Here is a 19,953-nt window from a genome sequence, read left to right on the forward strand (position 1 = left end):
TGTCTTATTTTATTACCATTGGTTAATGAATAAAGCTGCTTTGGCCTATGGCAGGGCAGAATAGAGCAAGGTAGGATTTCCAAGCAGAGATAGAGGAGAAAAGTAGGGGGAGTCAATGAGATGCCATGTAGCTGCTGAAGGAGACGGATGCGCTGGAACCTTGCCAGTAAACCCAAGCCTCATAGTAAAATATGAAACAATAGAAATGGGTTAATTTAAGATGTTAGAGTTAGTTAATAAGAAGCCCAGTAAGCTAATAGGCCAAGCAATGTTTTAATTAATATAGTTTCTGTGTGATTTTTTGGATCTGGGCAACTGGGAAATGAATGAGCAGCCTCCAACTACAAGCATTTGTGACATAGTGATACTTATTTGACTTAATTCCATTTACTTTCTTACTTCGTAGGTCAAACTGTGCGGAGAATATCCGCAAACACATTTTACACACTGGCAAACATGAAGGTGTCAAGATGTACAACTGCCCGAAGTGTGACTATGGGACAAATGTCCCCGTGGAATTCCGGAACCACTTGAAAGAGCAGCATCCTGACATTGAGAACCCTGACCTCGCGTACCTGCATGCTGGTAAGGAACGGAAACCATTAAAGTGCTGCAGCGTTGTTTTTGTTTTTTAGCAGGATCTCATTTCATTTACCACAGTAGTTACGAAGCTGTTTGTAAATTACTGTGGCTTCTTCGCGTGAAATCAGGTTTTGATGGAGTCAGTTTCTGGGCCCTGTGTGGAAGTTCGCCTTGTTCCTTCTCTGCTCTGCGTGGACAGGCCCTTGCACCGTACTCTGTCACATATACAGAGCTAACAGAATCATTGTAGGGCAGCCAGATACTGTGGCCAGAGTTTCTTTTGTGTTTAATTCTTCAAGTGTATTTATGACCTGAAATGTTGCACTGTACTCCTTGCATTGCTGTTTTTCTGAGAATGTGACTGAGGACGTGACTCAGGTCAGAGGCAATGGCCTGGCGACGGCTGTGAGATCGCTCCTACTTCTCCATGTATGAGTCAGATGCAATGGAAGGAGTCTGTAGGGAAAGCAAACTGGTTCTCATCGCCCAGCTTTTTACTTAATTGAAAACTGTCCCTGAGTATAGAACTGTCTCTACACAAAAGGAAGCACTGGGCTGCGGGAACGGTGTTCTGTTTAAGGAAGCACCCACCTCTAAAGTCAGTGTGGAGAAGTGTCCTGTGCTGTGGCCCTGACAGCACCGTGTGCAAATGCGGCTAGTGTAGCCTGGTCTGCTGAGGCTAGCTGAGGGCTAGTCACCTCTGCTTCTCACTCTGCCAGGTGGCTCGTGACAGGACGGCTTCACCGTGCCGAGGATTGTTTAGTGTACATCTGTGAGGGTGCCGTTGTGTGGTGCATGCAGTGGAGCCGTTGGCTCGGATACTCGTGGATAGGACTGTAAACACAGTGGAGGTGTGATAGGCTCTGTATGTGTGAGAACCAAGGGAAGCCTTTCCGTAGCGACAGGGCTGTTGTAAGGTTGTATTTTTGCACTTCTGATGTCCACATAGGAAAGGAGGGCTTTCTCTCTGTGAACATTCTATGTGTGGAACTTAACATAGAATATTTTAATGCACCTGATGATGTGTGACTGTGCTAAGTTTGATACTGGTGTATTCTTTCAATTTTTTCAGTTGTAAAATAAATTCCTGTTATCAGTATATAAAAGTAATGATGGGGTGGTTGATTTCTTGACCTTTGTTGTATGCAGTGATGTTTTGAGAACCAAACAAAAGCAAAGGTCTGTACTTTTTGTGTTTTGGTGAGGTTGGCACCTTATCAGCTAGAGTTCACACAGATAGATAATGTCCTGTAGACTGTTGTGACTATCCCTGCCCTTGGGTTCTTCATCAGCGTGAAAGCGGTACAGCAGAGGTGCTGAAGTGCATCTCCCAGCTGGTCAGCAGAGCCCTCACCCAGTGCGACTGTTCCTACAACTTTTGATGCTCCCCTGCCCCTCGCCGTCACCCCAGCTGTACGTGTAGGATGGACTTTATAAGGGGAAGTAGCTCTTAACTTAGTGCCAAAGAAGGGAAAGCTCCTCACGGAATCATCCCTGTGTCCTTCTTATGTCCTGGACTAGAGGGCAGACCACACGCCTCATGTACCGGCCTTGCTCAACGCTAGTTAGTGATGGGCTCTGATGGCTCCCTGGCTGTTTGACCAGACTGTTCCCTTTCTCCGGAGAATATGGCCGGCCTTTTCCCCGTCTCACGTTTCCCTTTGAGAAGCTGGGATGCTTGAAGGCAGTGAGAAAGCAGCGTTCTCTTTCAGGAAAGATTAAGCAGTAAGCCATGATAGGGTACTTTTTTTATTTTTATTTTTTCAGTTTTCTGATGTCATGTTTTTCATATTTAAATTAGTTTTTCATTAGTTCTACATATTCATTTAAATAGTACCCTAAACTATTGTCTTACAGGGTGATATTATATGAATTTACTGTGCTTTCTTTACAAATCTGTATTTTTATATTCTTCTAAGTTAGATTTTGTATTTTTATGACATTTTATTCAACCATATTTCTTGGCACTTACCCAGTTATAAACACAGGAATGGGGAAGTTTGACTGTTGTCAACACACTGCGGCCTTTGTCTTCCCTTCTAATTAGAACCAATTCAGTGCCATTCAAGCTGTACTTACTTGATATTCTTAATTTTCCATCTGCAGCCAGCCCGTGTCTCCCCTCTGCAGACCTTGCAGGAGGCAGTCCTTCCTTTCCCAGGGTTTTGGTCCTCTGTTTCCACCCTCTTCCTTTCTTACTCCATGTTAGTTTGATGCTCTGACACACGTCATGACATCCTGTACAACAATTTATTTTATGAAAAGTCCAACACTCTGCAAACCCTGACAGTTTTCCATTGGTTCTCCTTTACAAAAACCAATTATTACTTCAACGTGAAAAGGAAGGAATTTTTCCTGACATGATTGCCTTTGGTAAATCCATGCTGACTCACTCCTATTAAATTGTACTTCTCCAAATGTATCATTAAGCTCATCCATGAGTATCATCTCAAATTTATTTCCTAATATAGATGCTACACTTACAGGTCTATAATTTTCAGCCTCTCCCCTCTTCTTTTTAACCTTCAGGCTGGATCCTCGTTTTCTAGTCTCCCAGTTCTCACCCTAACAAAAGACTTCCTAAAATAATTAGCAGTTCAGGGATGGGAATCTTTCAGCCAGTCATCAGTTCATTTTCTAAAATGCTGCTCCGAGTCTTTGTTCTTCCCAAACCGCTGTCTGTGCCCTGGCATCTTCTGCTGCAGTCAGTCTCCTGTGTCCATTCTGTGGCTACTTGGGTATTTTGGTAACTGGCCTTTCCCTTTGCTTTCCTTCTGACTCTCATGTCTGACCAAGTTCCTAGGATAAGACGAACTGTACTACATTCTTTGTAGTCAACAGTGAGCAATAGCAGAAAGGCTGTTTTCATCAGCTGGTTTCTTTAGTGCTATAACTGGCATTCCAGCAAAACCCAGTTTCTGGGCGTCTGTCCGTGAGGATTTGATGTACTGATCAGCTAAGCAGACTTGTGGACTCACTACCACTTCTCCTATCCAGTAATAGTCTTCTTTATTCAAAACCTTGCCTTGATACGGCCCTAAATATTGGAATGCTTCATATGTTTGAGAATAAATATGTTCTCTTTAATGTACCAGAACTATGTATGAAAACCTCTTTATGTGTTCGGCACTGGGGAGCAGAGTTAGGAAAGCATTCTCTGCTGTGTGTCTGGCACACCCTCACTTCCTTTTCAGTGCTGGGGGTTGGGTCTGCTGACTGAAGTCTGAGCCCAGGAGTCCCAGTGGCAGTGCCTGTGCTCCCTTCTCACTGTCACAAAGGACTGTGGAGGCTCAGCAACAATAGCGCCAGGCTCCCCACCAGGCCTTTCAGTCTTGGTGATCACCAGGTCCAACTAATGATGTTTACAAATGGATCTTCCAGTAGTTAAGTTGCCTAAGGATCCCTAACCCAGAGTTTGGCTAAATCAAATCCACAACCACTTTCTTGAATGTGCTAACAGACAGTCAAATCCTGCATATAAAGGAATTTTGGGAAAAAAAAAAAAACACCAGTTAATCAAATCTTTTTACCACAGAAGACTTTAAAGTGGGGGTAGTTTCAGATTATCTGAATATTTGTATTAGAAAGTAAAATTGCAGAATAACTTTAAATCCACGGTGGTGGATATTTGCACAGTGGTTTCTCTATTGCCCCTCCATCTATCATACAGAAGAAAGCAGAAAGATGGAGTCCGATGAGCTAGTGTTGGGCCTGACTCTGTAGATGCAGGACTTCAGTGAAGTCCTAGAACAGTCTGTATTTCCTTTCCCAGAGGCACAGTGAGTGCAGAGTACGCAAATAAGCCTCTTCAGTCTGTTGTCTATCATTAGCTCCTCCTAGAGCGACTGACAGGTGGCCCCTGAAAGCCAGAGAAACATGTCCAGCTATTGGAGTAGATCTGAGTCTCAAGGACTCATTGCTGACTGCAGGGTCTTAAACATTTTTAAATGATGGTTACATTTTTTTTTTAACCCAGAAAAGGCTGAATCCTCATTCCCTTCAAGGCCTGTGTAATTGAGAGCACCGTAAACTTCCTTCCCTTTGTCGTGCCTGTCTCCTCACAGGAAAACTGCAGCCTAATCACTGCCAGTGCACACAGCATCTAGAAACTGGAGTCTGAAAGTTAAGAAAATGTTTAAAAGAAAAGGGAGATAAATTGTCGTTATCCCCAAGGACAAACAAATTCATTCATCAGAATTTTAAGGGGAAGTTGGCTGTGGAAAGTTAGAGTGGGGGCAGTGTGATCTGATCAGGTCATTGATACAGCTTTTGCTTTTTATAGACCTTTGATTGACTGTATTCAATATAATTTTATTTAAAAATTTTTACACCATCACATATTTTGAGTCCCAATTAAAAGTGGTTGTATATGAGAGCTATTGTAGGTGTTGACAAGTCCTATCATTAGCTGTGCCTAACAGAATTGTTGCTTTAATTGAACCCATTTAATGAAGGAAAGCACCACAGAATTTTCAAATAATCAAATAAATTTAGATATATTGTGTAATTATCCTTGAAATTTATTTAAAATGTAACTATTATTTTTCACAATTTCATTTTTATTTGCTATGAATAAAAGTACCATTGCACAACTTTTAAGTTTTATGATTTCAAATTCACACAAAAGTACAGAATAATAGAATTCATTAAACATCCCTAAATTTCACCATGATATTATCATAGACAAATAACAAAACCCAGCAAAATTAGCATCAGTACGATACCACTCCTATGCTATATTCTTTGTTCATAGTTCACTAGTTTCTGCACTCAGAGTTCATCCTATGGGCCAGCATTTGCTATGACTGTCCTCTCTTCTTAGTTTTTTCTGGCCCAAGAGCACGTCTCATTCTTTTTGACTTTGATTCTTACATAGATAGGGACAATCATTGTGTAGAACTTCCTTTATTTTGGGTTAGCCTAATGTTTATAAAAGATCTTGTTGGGGCTGTAAAGGGTACAGTTATTATAGCTAGAATTGGTAACTTGACCAGCAGAATGAGACAGGGTCCTGCAGATCCCTCTTCCTTCTTTAATGAGTGCATATCTATGCAGTGTTTTATGTCTATGCAGTGTTTTATATCTGTGCAGTGTTTTCTGGCATCAGGTTTTGCTCTGGGCTCATCTTGGGTGTTCCCTGCCCAGGCCCAAAAGTTGGTTTCTTTTTTAAGCATGCTGTCTCCTTTGGCTTGCAGATGGCCTTTGTATCCCAGTTCTGTGCATTGCCTTGTGTGCTTCTGTTCCTCGACATTCTCATCAGACACACTCGACTATTGTAAACATGCTATCCATTGCTTCCCTGGGATTGTACTCGAGTTAGGTCTCTGTGACTTTGGATTAAGCCATGGCTTTTGTGTATATAACACTTCAAACACAAAGCATAAAAGAAATTTAAAAAGAAAAGATAAGCTGGACTTAATTTTTTTTAAAAAACCTTTGTACTTCAAAGGACATTATTAAAAATTAAAGGAAATCCTATAAAAAGGCTGAAAATAATATACACCTCTCTCTTAAGGAGCCTTTATCCAGAGTTTGTAAAGCATTCTTGCATTTAGCAATAGCAGAACAAATGTCCTCATTAAAATTGGGAAACTCTGAAGAGCTGTTTTTTTAGAGTATTAACCAGTGCCCAGGAAGAATACTGAAATACACTCAGCATCATGACTCATTGAGAAAATACCAAACCCAAAATGAGATACTGTAAAGTCATTATTTTAGAGTGTGTCTCGTGCTTTTAATTCAGTTGTGACTGAAGACAGTGGTCGCGGCTGGACATGAAATACCCTCACAGACTTGTGTAGTCACAGTTTGTTCCCCACGCTGACGCCACCCGGAGTTGTGCTGTCATCAGTGGGCGTGTCCACCGACGACTGCAGAGAGAATGGCGGTTAGGAGATGATGGGGGAAAGTCCATCACTTCGGGCATCTTCTGGGAACATATGCCTTACCCACGGCCTTTTCCTGTGTCACAGTCTGTTTCTCAGCTGCTGTGAGGTAGGCAGCTCTTATGCCATCTGCACCATGGTGCTCCACAGACTCAAAACAGTAGGGTCAAGACCATGGACGGAAACTGCCCCCAGAATCAATCTGTTGCCTCTTAAACGACTTCACTGTGCATTCAGTCCTCTGATTCACTTTGAGCCATGTTTTGTATAATATGAAATATAGATAGTGTTCTTTTTTCTGCAAAGTGGTTTCTTCTGGTTGAAAGCACTAACCTTCCCCCGTTAATTGTCTTTGTAATTCTGTTCAGAATAAGTTAGCAGTATTTCTTTGGGCCATCATCTTTATATTAGCATAGCAATTTCTAAAAGTAAGTATATATGGGTTTTAAATTTTATTCTCAAAATGGGGCATTTGAGTATATACGTTCCTTTCAGCTTTACATCCTTCACCTCCTCATTGTTCTGAGATCTAATTTAAACCTGTCAAGAGGTTGTCTGGTTCGTCACTGCCTCTCCCTTTTCTTGAATGACTTTCTTAAGGAGGGGAACTTACAATGCAATTCACAAAAATCTTAGGAAAAAATAAAATGAAGTCTTTCTATTTGCATTGAGAACGCAGTATACAGTGAACCCAGTATTCCTTAATTATGTTCTTGAATAAAACATTTGGTCTTTTCCCTTCTGATACTCTTCTCTGGTGGACTTTGAAATTGTAAATATATACTCGCTTAATTCATTTTGTATTCACATTATAGTCATGTGTCATTTACCAGGAGATGCCTTCTGAGAACTGTGGTGTTAGGCAATTCATTGCTATCACTGATTTATGTATGTGTCCTAGACTGCTGCATATGTAAGCAATGTGTTAACTATTTCTGTCTGTCTTTCTGTCTGTACTTACTGAGATGAAGAAAATCTGATATGAAATCAAACGTTGGAAGAAATGATACGGTCAGGAGGTTGTTCTACCTCACATACAGGTGGGATCATTCTGACATCTTTTGTGACTGGGTCTTTCATTTCACACAGTGTCTTCAATGTTCATCTGTGTCATGGCATGTGGCTGAATTGCCTTCCCTCAAGAAACTCAGTAAATATGCATCATACCACCAGTTATACAATTACACATGGTGAAAACCAGCTTTTCTTTACTCTCCATGACTTGTGGCATTTTGAGATCAGTTAGAAAACATACTTGGAAAGGACAATGTGAAAATGAGGAAGAATAAGAACAAAAATTACACAAATTGCCTTGATCCTCTAAAATTAAATAGACCCAAAAGGTGTTATATGGCATATGTTAATGAACATTTGTATTTTAAGTCATTTAATAAAATTTCAAAATTAATTTATTGTGAAAAAAGGAGATTTGAACTTCTTGAAATATTCTTCTACTTTTTTATTGTTTTTCATTTTTCTAAGGAAGATTAAAAACACTTAAGTACATTCTTTTAATAGAAGAAAATCCATCATTGTAAAGTAGGCATTTGAATCACCTAATAGCTTTCACTGCAGCAGAATATAGCGTAGGCCTAACTCGATCCAACAGCGTTCTTGATGGCTGGTCTAGAGTCTCCGAAAAAGCTCTGCTCAGACATGCTCACGCTTGTCACAGCTATTAGTGCCATTTGTTGAGTAGCATGTCAGTGTGATTGGCAGGGAGTCATTCTTTCTGCTAAAGACTCATAATTTTAGTGCATGCTTAAATTAAAAACCTAGCATAAGTGACTTCCTGTTTGTAAAGGCAAAGGCAAGATTCCTTTGCAAGTAGCATAGATTAGTTCAGTTAGTGCATAGAATATAAAAGTGAACTTTTCCTCTTTGGAAGAGAATGCTTGTTGGGCACAGCTCTAGCATCTGCTGTGCATTCCCTGCCTGGCTTCAGTCTGTTAGAGTGCATTGCTGTGCTATTTTCCTTCCAGATGTTGGCCTGAAACACATTACGATTTTTTTGCCCTAAACAAAATCCGTCTCTTAAATGATGTTATAGATTATTTTGCTACTTGGGCTCAAGTTGCTATCAGTCTTTCTTAATAACACGTGTCTTGAAATGATTAAATGAGTTAATATTTGTAAACTATTTAAAGTAGAACATGGATTTCTATTAAGTTCTCTATTTTACAGATAAAGCATATAATTAAAAATTACTTTGTATTCTATGTTATTTTCAATTATGCCAGTAGGTGTTCCTCTTGATTGACAAAGATCCATGTTCTATAATATAGATGGCCTTGTCTGTTAACACAGCTTACATGTTCATGTTCTAACCACTGTTATTCTAATACTTTTCTCCTTCTTATTCTCTTAAGAAACATGAGTTGGTAATAAATAATCTGCTATAAATATGTTTGCATCTTAACATGGAGACATCGTTCTCTTGATGTGCGTGTGTTCTCTTTACTGATACTTGGTTTCACTTGATGTTCTGTTGTTTAATGGGACCCCAAACTGTTTCTGCTCATCCAATAGTTAAGTAAACCACATTCTAGAATCTTATATGTAACAAATATTTACTGAATATTTGACAATTTTTATTTAGCATTCAGTCAATACTAATCTATGACATTTTGTTGTATTTGGCTTATGTTTAGATTCTCTGGCTATTTAGACAGGGCAAACTTCACATTTAAGTCAAAGATCAAATAAAATAGGTAACAAATGCTATACTTCTTGTGCACATTTATTATTAAATTATTTCAGTATATAAGTGTTCTTGCTGGAGGTCCTGATTACTTGAGGGCTTGTAATGTAGCTCTGACTTATACAACTGAGTGCTCACATAATATGAGCGGCATCACATGTATGAAGGGAAGTGGCAGAGGACTTTCATCTTGTCAGAGCTCAGCATCAGAAGAGGAAGATGACACAGTGGGAACCTTGAATAAGCAGAGGAGACACCAGGGTCAAGAGCAGGTGTGTACAGAGTACAAGTTGAAAACCCAGATAATGTAGCTATGATAAAATGACAACAAGAGTAAAGCAGGATAGTTCTTTGAAATCACCTAGTAACAGTTTAGGATTCTGTTTTGTGTTAATGTTTTCTTGCTGTGTAATCTTCATCCATATTTCTGGTCTTTACCCCCTAGTATGTAATGAAAAAAATAAATAAATGTGTTTGTGATAAATGCGTTTACATTATGAGTCTTTGACCATGAGCTAGAACAAAGTCCACAAAGTGATTTTGTTTTGTGTATAATTTTTTTTAGTACTTACTATATTTTCACCTCAATTTCTCAATATAAAATACGTTTTATGCTTTATGTTCAGTTTGAAGACATCAAATTTGTAATATGTTTCCTACCTTGCCAAAAGCATTTCAGATGTAGGACTGTGTGTTTTGTTATTTGTGGAAAGATCAAGTTGGGTGTGTTCATCTTCTAGGCATTAAGATGTCAACAGATTCCTCTATTACAGTGATATGCAAAGTCATTTTCACTCACTGTAGGAAACCATATTTATCATCATACTATAGGTAAAATTGAATGTTTTGCTTGAAGTAGGTCTAAAATGTAGCATGATAATTTATGCAGGCATTTTATCTGAGTATTTATGTTTAGTTATCCTCCTTTTCTCCATACTCAGGGCCATTACCAGCACCCCACTGCATCTGTCTTCTAAAAACTAAAGCCATACTGCTCCTGCGGCAGCTTCTTGTCATTCAGGTTTTCCCTGTGAATGGGAACGTAAAGGGACCTGTCACTTTGGTAACACTACAACTTCAAAGATATAATAACTTAAACCTCTCTATTATGACCAAATTATTAGTCCAAAACCTTATTGCCCTGTCTGTAGAGAAAAATAAAATTAATTTTTAATTAATTAGCAGGGCTTTGAAAACATTTATGTTCATGAATTTAGTTTCTACTTTTTCCTTTGCCAAACAAGTTGCAAAAATCCTGCAGTGGTTGGAAATTAATTTTTACTGATACTTTGTTTCAGCTGTGCTGTTGATCTAATACAGTGGGTGTACAAAACATTCACATGAGACCTATCTGCAGCGTCCCCTTCCATACCACATCAGGTGTTGGAGTGAACAAGGGAGGATGCCCCTTGCCTTGCAGATAATAGACAGTAATTGAACAGCTACACAAATAGGTATCCAATTGCTTATAAGATGTGTAAGGACAAAGCCTGATATGTTTCTCAAAGGCACATTAGAGCAATTCTGTGTGGAAGTAGCCTAAGGAAAAGCTTCCTGCAACTGTGAACTGACTGTTGTTCTCGGGCAGTGACCGACACCTGAGTGACGCAAGTGCTCGACATTGTGCTGTTCTCTAGAGTCTCGGTCCATCTCCAGAGCACCCAGGGCTACAACTGCTCTTCGTTCAGTAGTCAAGGACCGAGGCGAAGTGGCTGACCCAGATTTTCAAGACTAGTAGTGCAGTCTGAAGCCATCCTCCAGTGTCACTGTCACTCAGTTATGCTATTGCTTTGTAAAAGATGATTGGCAGCATTACATGTGATGCTTGACCCCAAGTGCTTTATCTGTCCTAATTCTCTCACAGGAGAACCACATTGGTGATAAGGGGTTAGGAATTCATTATAGGGTTTAGATTTGCCATAACTGTGAAAAGAGGACCTAATGCAGCAAATTTTGTCTTAGATGTGAAACTCCACTGTAAGCATAAGCTTTAAGCATATGTACAATATTTAACCATATGTTGAGTTTCTTTTTACACCCTCTTCTTTGTTGTAACTACTAGGAGGTAATTGGTGAAACCAAAGGCCAGATTCTCTGTATTATGCAACTGCATTTGAGTCAATCACAGTGATTTACCTGTCTTGAACTCTTCACCATGGGAAGCAGGAGTGTCTCTACTAAAGGTGTGTGGTGTAACATGTGGAACACTATCATTACCTGCTTACTACTAACGTCAAGGGCTTTGGCCAGTGTGCATCATGGATATGTTGTCCTTTGAATTAATAGTGTTGTTTTTGTCTGCCTCAGACAATTTGCCACCAGCTTGCCAATGGGCTACTTAACTCAGAGTTCTCTGCTTTCCTCATAATGTCAATCCATGCAGCTGGTGTGGCTTTCCTGGGGCTCGTATACGTATGGCCTTAAGTCAAATACGCTGCTCTGTAAAAAGTGTGAGCGTGTGGGTGTGTGTGAGAGACTGTGTGTGTAACAGTGTGTGAGGGTGTGTGTGACGGTGTGTGTGACAGTGTGTGTGACGGTGTGTGACGGTGTGTGTGACGGTGTGTGTGACGGTGTGTGACGGTGTGTGAGGGTGTGTGTGACGGTGTGTGAGGGTGTGTGACGGTGTGTGTGACGGTGTGTGAGGGTGTGTGTGACGGTGTGTGAGGGTGTGTGTGACGGTGTGTGTGAGGGTGTGTGTGACGGTGTGTGTGACGGTGTGTGAGGGTGTGTGTGACGGTGTGTGTGACGGTGTGTGAGGGTGTGTGTGACGGTGTGTGTGACGGCGTGTGAGGGTGTGTGAGGGTGTGTGTGACGGTGTGTGAGGGTGTGTGAGGGTGTGTGTGACGGTGTGTGAGGGTGTGTGAGGGTGTGTGTGACGGTGTGTGTAACGGTGTGTGAGGGTGTGTGTGACGGTGTGTGTGATGGTGTGTGACGGTGTGTGTGATGGTGTGTGTGAGGGTGTGTGACGGTGTGTGAGGGTGTGTGTGACGGTGTGTGTGACGGTGTGTGAGGGTGTGTGTGACGGTGTGTGTGAGGGTGTGTGACGGTGTGTGACGGTGTGTGTGACAGTGTGTGTGACGGTGTGTGAGGGTGTGTGTGACGGTGTGTGTGACAGTGTGTGTGACGGTGTGTGAGGGTGTGTGTGACGGTGTGTGTGACGGTGTGTGAGGGTGTGTGTGACGGTGTGTGTGACGGTGTGTGACGGTGTGTGAGGGTGTGTGTGACGGTGTGTGTGATGGTGTGTGACGGTGTGTGTGACGGTGTGTGAGGGTGTGTGTGACGGTGTGTGTGACGGTGTGTGAGGGTGTGTGTGACGGTGTGTGTGACGGTGTGTGAGGGTGTGTGTGACGGTGTGTGTGACGGTGTGTGACGGTGTGTGAGGGTGTGTGTGACGGTGTGTGTGATGGTGTGTGACGGTGTGTGTGACGGTGTGTGAGGGTGTGTGTGACGGTGTGTGTGACGGTGTGTGAGGGTGTGTGTGACGGTGTGTGTGACGGTGTGTGAGGGTGTGTGTGACGGTGTGTGTGACGGTGTGTGTGACGGTGTGTGAGGGTGTGTGTGACGGTGTGTGTGACGGTGTGTGTGACGGTGTGTGTGACGGTGTGTGTGACGGTGTGTGACGGTGTGTGTGACGGTGTGTGTGACGGTGTGTGTGACGGTGTGTGAGGGTGTGTGTGACGGTGTGTGTGATGGTGTGTGACGGTGTGTGTGATGGTGTGTGACGGTGTGTGTGATGGTGTGTGACGGTGTGTGTGATGGTGTGTGACGGTGTGTGTGACGGTGTGTGAGGGTGTGTGTGACGGTGTGTGTGAGGGTGTGTGACGGTGTGTGACGGTGTGTGTGACAGTGTGTGTGACGGTGTGTGCGACGGTGTGTGACGGTGTGTGTGACGGTGTGTGAGGATGTGGTGACGGTGTTCTGATCTTTTTTGTTAATCATGTGCTAGTTAAAAATCTAAACTTTGGATGATCCATATAGAGTACCTTTGAGTGGATTTTTAGGTACTATTTATTAGAGTCATCTTTCCACCTATGTCTCAACTCTAGCTATGATATTAACCTTTTGTAATTAAAATGCTCTGTCTCTTTGACATATAGTGTGCCCTTTTAATTCTGCCCATTTTTTTTTAAACCTGCATCTTCCCCCCCCCCCCCCATTTACTAAGGTACCACTTGCTGGTTCCTTTCAAATGTGAAATGCTGTCCCATTTATTGTTAGTAACCATGCTGAATTTTTCTTTGCTTTTTAGGTTTTATTGGATGAATGTATATTGTACCTTCTCTAAATGTATCTTAAATAATTGCCACGTACAGGAATTAAGTACAAGAGAAGGAGAATGCTGACCCATAGACTAAGCAGAGGGAGCAGACGTTCCCACTGGGTCCCATTTCCTAAGAAGGACCATCAGGATAGTGACCAGGGTCTAAAGTTATGGTCTGAACGACCTCTGCGAAATGATCAGTTCACAGAGGAACTCGACCGTGTTTGCACCAAGCTAATAGGGACAAGGGGCAGTCCCCCTACCAAAGACAGACCACTCGCCTTTGTCCTTGACTAGGGTAGAAAGCTCAGGAAGAGAAAATAATCGTTGGAGAACAGAGATTGGGTTGGCGTTACAGGGTAAACCTTTTGCAGGGCTCAGCGTACATGCAGAAAAGGCGCTGTTTCTATGCTGAAGGGGCTCGCGCTCTACATGTGCATTTTGATCTCATGTTGGTTTAGTTGTTTAAAGGTTTGTTCATCTCAACACCAAACCTAAAACATTGTCTCAGCTTTCCTATTACTCTTCCCTTAGTGTTGCTTTTTCTTCCCAAGCTGAAAGAAAATATATTGAAATATTCTCAATGTAATATGACAAAATCCATCTTTGTGGTGTGTTTTGCCTTTTCCTGGCGATACTCACTTCAGATAGGGAGTCCACACCAGAACACAATGCAGACTCTACCAACAATCAAATTGGTGAACCAGGGAATTTTACTGTGGTTCCTTACAGGAATGTGGGTGAGCAGAAGGGACTCAAACACAAGCCTCATCCCAGCAGGGGACAGCTCACAGAGGCTGGAAACCTGAAGCTACCACCAGGCCTGTAGGCAGCTCAGCAGGCTGCCCTGTCCTCCACCTCTTGCAGCCAGTGCAGCTTCACTGCTCCTTCTAGGCTAGTTGTTCCCAGCCTTCCTAACGCCCTGACCCTAAAATACAGTTCAGTATGTTGTGATGACCCCCAGTCATGACACTGACTTTTGTTGCTACTTTATAATGTCAGTTTCGCTACTGTTATGAATCATAATGTAAAATCTGTGTTTCCAATGGTCTCTGGCAGCCCTGTGAAATTGTCCTTCGACCACAAAGTAGGTCACAATTCACGAGCTGAAAACCTGTTGCAGGCAGTTCAGTTAGTCTCTGCTGCTCTCAGGCAGCTGGTAGTCAGAGAGTGACCAAGCCGTCTTCACTGCTTATATATTGTTGGTCATTGTTGGTCAAGAGGCCTAGAGAATCTTGCTTCTTTTAGGAACTTCTTAAAGCTATTCTGAGTTGTTTACTTCCTGTTAATGGGTTTCACTGCCAGACAGAATGTTCCAATTTCTTTTGAAACTGCAATATAATATTGGTGGGCATTGCTATTTTCCTAGAAACAAAGAATAAGCAAGTAGAAAAGAATGATGTTCTAGTATCATTAGTACCCTTACCAACATGTAACCTGAAGAATTAGTTGTGTTTTTGGATCTAAATTATAGACACTTGATGTGTAAAGGACAAAAATAAAGCAGACTTTAAGTAATTAATACAATGGACATTGTTAAATCTTCATGTATTTCATTTTTATTTGAAATTCTCCCATAGTTCCATGTTATGGAGACAACTTCACAGTGACAGGTAACCTCTGAAATGCAGAAAACATGAGAAACAAAGGATTAGGAGAGTGAGCATCTCCACAGAAGGGTGATATTCCTGACACCTCCCTTAGATCCTTGTGCGAGGCCATGTCTGAATAGGAATGTATAATGCTGGTCTTTCATGTAATAGATGAAATCTGGGGTTCTTTTTTTTACTTGCTCTTTACATACTTACAGCTTGCATGTGATGTTTTGGGTGGGTGCATCCATGGTGCTGACCATATTTGAAATTTGGGTGCCACTTGACTCAGCGGTCTCTCCTGCGTGCATCAATCTCTCAGAGTGCATGCACGACTCTCTAAGGTCCTTTCAGCAGGCCCAGGGAGTGCATGCATACCCATCACGAGGGCTTGTGTTAATAAAGCCTATGTATGCAGTGGGCAGATCCACAGCAGGTAAAAAGAGCTAGGTCCAGATGGATTGCTGCATCCAAAGCATGTAGCAGTATGCAAAAGCAATTTGAAGAATATTTTGACTGCTATGATCATACATGTCTTAAAATGCAAAAAATCTGTATGTAAATGTGTTTGAGCATAAATATGTAAATACAGATGATAAATAGCTTCTTTATTGTTTTGTTTTGGTCAAATAACTATCATAATGACTTTTCATGACTAATGTATAATTTACTTAAGAACTTCTAAAATATTTTAAATGCTATGTTGTGTATGTCTCTAGGTTTATTGATTTGTTTGTTTCTTTACTGTTTGTGCTTCTCAGAAAAAGCAATAAACCTAAGAATGCAAGTTTTTCTGTGTTTTCTACATTTTGTTGCTTTTTGTAAGCAACAAAGGCCATTTAAGCCACTCAAAGTTTACCAAGTACAAATCAGGCTTCTCTCTCTGCTTAGATATAGATTGTACATGGCATTCCAAAAAACACGTGATGAAAAGCATCCGAATTTGAGGCTAACACTGATGTTTCCTTGGTGTGTGACCTTGGCAAGCTTTCCCCACTGCTGCCAGCTTTCACTTCTGTGCTTGCGATGTGGATAAGAAAGCCTCGACAGTTGTGACATGACAATCGGTGTAACTGCATGTGACCTCTGTCGCAGTCTCCACTGCCTTTCAGTGGATGTTTGCCTGAGATTCCGACGAGTGGAATAAATGCAAGGCTAGACACGTGGGCAGATCATGTGTGATCATGGCTCTTTTGGAGTTTGTTGTAACACGAGAGAGAAGACTCAGGATGCCTGCTTTATGAAAGGGGTTTTGCACGGGCTAGGGTATGAAAGAACCTGTCAAGCTAGGACCTGAACATGTCTGGACCCCAGTAAGGCCCTTACTGCGCTGTGAGCTAGAGGAAAACTTCTTCAGTGGGAAACCAGCAGGGTTGCTAACAGACGAACCGCTCACAGGTGCTGTGCCTTGTGAAGATACTAACTTTCTTAGGCTTCTGTTTTCTTAAAAACACTGGGGCAAAAAAACCAAACTCTGGAATCTTAAGTGTTTGTCCTGGTGTGTGCCCTGTAGAGCTCCCAAGTGAAGGGTGCATCCAGGCACTGGGACCCTTCCACCCTCTTCTAGCTCTGTGCCTATGGCAGTCCTGCTCAGCCTTCTGTCATTGGACAGGAGCCAGCTATGTGAAACCCACTTAGTGTCTTCCGGCACACTGACGCTGTCTCACCTCTTTCAGCTCAGGGTTATCTTAGGGAGCTAAGCACAGAGAAGGAAATGAAGAGAACAGAGCTGCCTCTGTGCCCTTGAACTGGCTGGGGGAGTGGGAGCTCTGACTTCATGGAGCTAACTGCCCTCCTCACTTAGTGTCTGACTCAAGGCTTTCCTTTGGAGCAGTCACAAAGCCTGCCATTCACTTCCGTGATGAGCTTTTTTCTGAAGGGTTTCCCTTGCTCCCTTATGGTTTGCTTGTCCACTGGGGTGTCTGGAATCCTGGAAGCATGCTTGTCACCATGCTCTCTGGCCCTCACCACCTTTCTGTAGCAGTGGGCCCAACTGTGAGCGGAGCATGGAGGACATCTGCTCTTCAGGGGCTGCATTCATAAAGCACAAGCTCTGAGTTTGCTTTCTTGCCTGGAGTCTAAAGTTGGACGACTAGACAGTGTAGTAAGTCTAAAGAGTATATGAAAACAGTGCATGCAAGGTGCCATAGCTCATGCAAAATGTGTCCCCAAACCTTATGTAGTATTTGTGACCAGAGTTGAGGCCACTGCACCTGTCTGTAGGCACTTTCTGTAACATGGGGTGGTCTAGCAAGGTTTTCTTTTATTTTTTCCAAAAATCTTTTCAGTAAAATTTTAGTGACAGTGAATGGGAGAATGGCTAGAAAACTGTGCTCAGCTCGAGCTGGAGCAGAGCTCACGATCAGCGAGCTTGACTTTGAAAGACAGGACGCTCCTCGCTTTGGTCTTCTTAAAGGGTAGCTGTTTTTAATTGTCGAACCTGAAGCAAGGCTTAGCTGAAGCAGTATGCTGTAAAATCAGCTATGTTTGTCCTGAAGTAGTTTCTGCTCTCAGGACGACGGCTGGCTCGTTTCACTAGGACTCTGCTCTTCAGGGTGGCTGGCTCGCACTCATACTTGTTCACGTCTACCCTGCCATGTGCCTGAAATTCCTTTTGCTAGAGATTCTGGTCATCAGGGTGGCTGTCACTCACAGTCTACCTGTATGTATATGGTGACCTCCAATCCACAAAGAAATCCTTCTCTCTTCAGTTAGTCTCAGTTGGTTACACTGTATTTGGGATTGTTCCAGTGAGATTTCTTTCCCCTAACATCAAGTATGTGTTGTTAGGTCCTATTGCAATCTCTGGATTAGTTAGTTTTAGATATTTCTTCAGTCTACTCTGAAAGCCATTACTTTGAAAATCAAATGTAACCACTTATTGAAAAAAGTGGATTCATATAGATATTTCAAAGTTTATAATCTGAGAAATTACTAGTATATTATTGTTTTTCCAAGACTTCTGATTTTTCTTAGGCTGGTATAATGTTGTAGTGTACAGGGTAGGCCTTTCACAGCTGTTGCTGTACCTGTGGAACACTTCCTGTCATTCCTGAGTAGGTATTCGTTTGTCTGAGTAGCTGAACTAGCACAGAATCCCCAAAGAGAACTACACCGTGGGGTAGTTTGTCCTTCCACGATGTGTACAGTGGATATGCCAGTATCTGTCAGAAACAGAGTTACACTTTCCTATTCGAGTTACCAAACTGGACACACTTTGTTAGTTTGCTGCTATTTTGTGCATGTGAGTGGACAAGCATACCTGGAGGCCAGAGAGTAGTGTCAACTGTCTTTCCAGTCTCTGTCCAACTCAGTTTTTGAGACAAGGTCTCTCACTGAGCTCACTGACTTGGCTAGACTGGTAGGCAAGCAAGCCCTCTGAGGCCTCCTGCCTCTACCTCCCAAATACTGGGATCACAGGCTCATACTGCCACAAACAGTTTTTATGTGGTTGCTAAGGATCCAGATTCATGATCTTATGCCTGTTTGTTGATCTCATCAGTTGATTGAGCCATTTGAAGCACAAATCCAGGCTTGGGGAAAGCAAAATTACTTTCAATATGAAATAGCTAGAATCCAGCTGTTAATATGAGGATTCTTAAAGTTCCATACTTAATAGCCGTTCTCTTTCTGAGAACAAAATTTAAGGCACAAACCAGCAGTGTTCCAGTACTGGGCCCTGGGGGCAGCATGGGACTATAGTTGAATTCTTCTTCTTCATCAGCATCAGCATCATCATCATCAACATCATTGCAGTGATTGTGGAAATTCTAGAGACAAGTGACACCGTCCTACTCAACAATTTTCCCTTTAGATAGAAAATCACAGAGTGATGCTGGCTACCGTGTCCCTCATCCAGAAGGATGTAGAAAGATGGGAAGCCGGCCTGATACCATCATGTTACCAAAGTTCAAAAGCAGATGCTTAGCATCCATACGGTTACATATGTGAAGCCTGCAGCTCTGCGTCGTGTTTGGTTTTGAGTACATGGGCACCCACTCATTATAAAGCTGCCTAGCCTCTGTTTCTTTTTATAGCAAATAAGCTCTGTAGATGACTTTGTTATTAAAAAGACTGTTAATCTACATTGATTTCTAATTTGTTCTGGATCCCTTAGCTGAGAAATGTAGTTCATCACTGGTTGTTCTGTTACCTGACAGCAGTTGATAAAGCATCCATGTGCAAAGTGTCAGAGAAGGTTAATATTTATTGATTTTTATGGTGCTACAACCAGTGTAGTTTTGCTACAAAAATTACATCAAAATGTATCAAAAATTGCATCAAAAATGTATGGCCACCAGCAATGGAATCTGTAAAATTGCAGGGTACACACCCAATAGTATTATACACTGTGCCGATATGCTAGCCTTTAATAATAACAGATACTTAGCTTGATTCAAGAAGCTCTGAAAGTGTACCTACCTAGACAAGACTTGTGTGTCATGTTTTTATGTAAAAACCAAGAACAGCACGTGGAAACTAAACCCCCTTGCTTTGCAAACAGCCCTCGTCACATTGGCCTCTTCTTCACTTAACTGTATGCTATTGGTCTGCAGAGATGTCCGAGCCAGTGAATGCTGCAGTGAGGAGCCATAAGGGGTTTGTTTCTGGAACAGCCGAGTATGTAGTTAGTGAAGAAGGCGAAGCCTACGTTTTGTTTTAAAGGAGTTTTAAAGAAACAGTTTGAGTGCCGCACCGGTGTTCAAAACTATGCAAGGGGAAAAGTATCTCGCTGCCTAGAATCTTGAGTTCTTTCTCTAGTTGCAGATTGGGATTAAAATTTGTTTAATTGATCTCCACCTGTATTTCACTCAACAGGAATGCAGTCCCTGGTTCACCCTCAATGTGAGCAGCATGAAGCCTGCTGTGTCTTTGCTTTCTTAGATATATATAATTCACATTACTTAGTTTGAAAAGGAAGCATCCAGCAAT

General features: G+C 41.9%; 1 protein-coding gene across 1 annotated transcript in view; it reads left to right on the forward strand.

The window, feature by feature from the left end:
* Positions 1–19,953, forward strand: part of Znf407 (zinc finger protein 407) — a 370,732-nt gene that overhangs the window by 263,547 nt on the left and 87,232 nt on the right. The window contains exon 8 of the mRNA XM_075968133.1: positions 407–585. Within this exon, the coding sequence (XP_075824248.1) occupies positions 407–585 (179 nt within the window). The remainder of the gene's footprint in view (positions 1–406; positions 586–19,953) is intronic.

The sequence above is a fragment of the Microtus pennsylvanicus genome, chromosome 4 (assembly GCF_037038515.1).
Source record: "Microtus pennsylvanicus isolate mMicPen1 chromosome 4, mMicPen1.hap1, whole genome shotgun sequence".
Lineage (NCBI taxonomy): Eukaryota > Metazoa > Chordata > Mammalia > Rodentia > Cricetidae > Microtus > Microtus pennsylvanicus.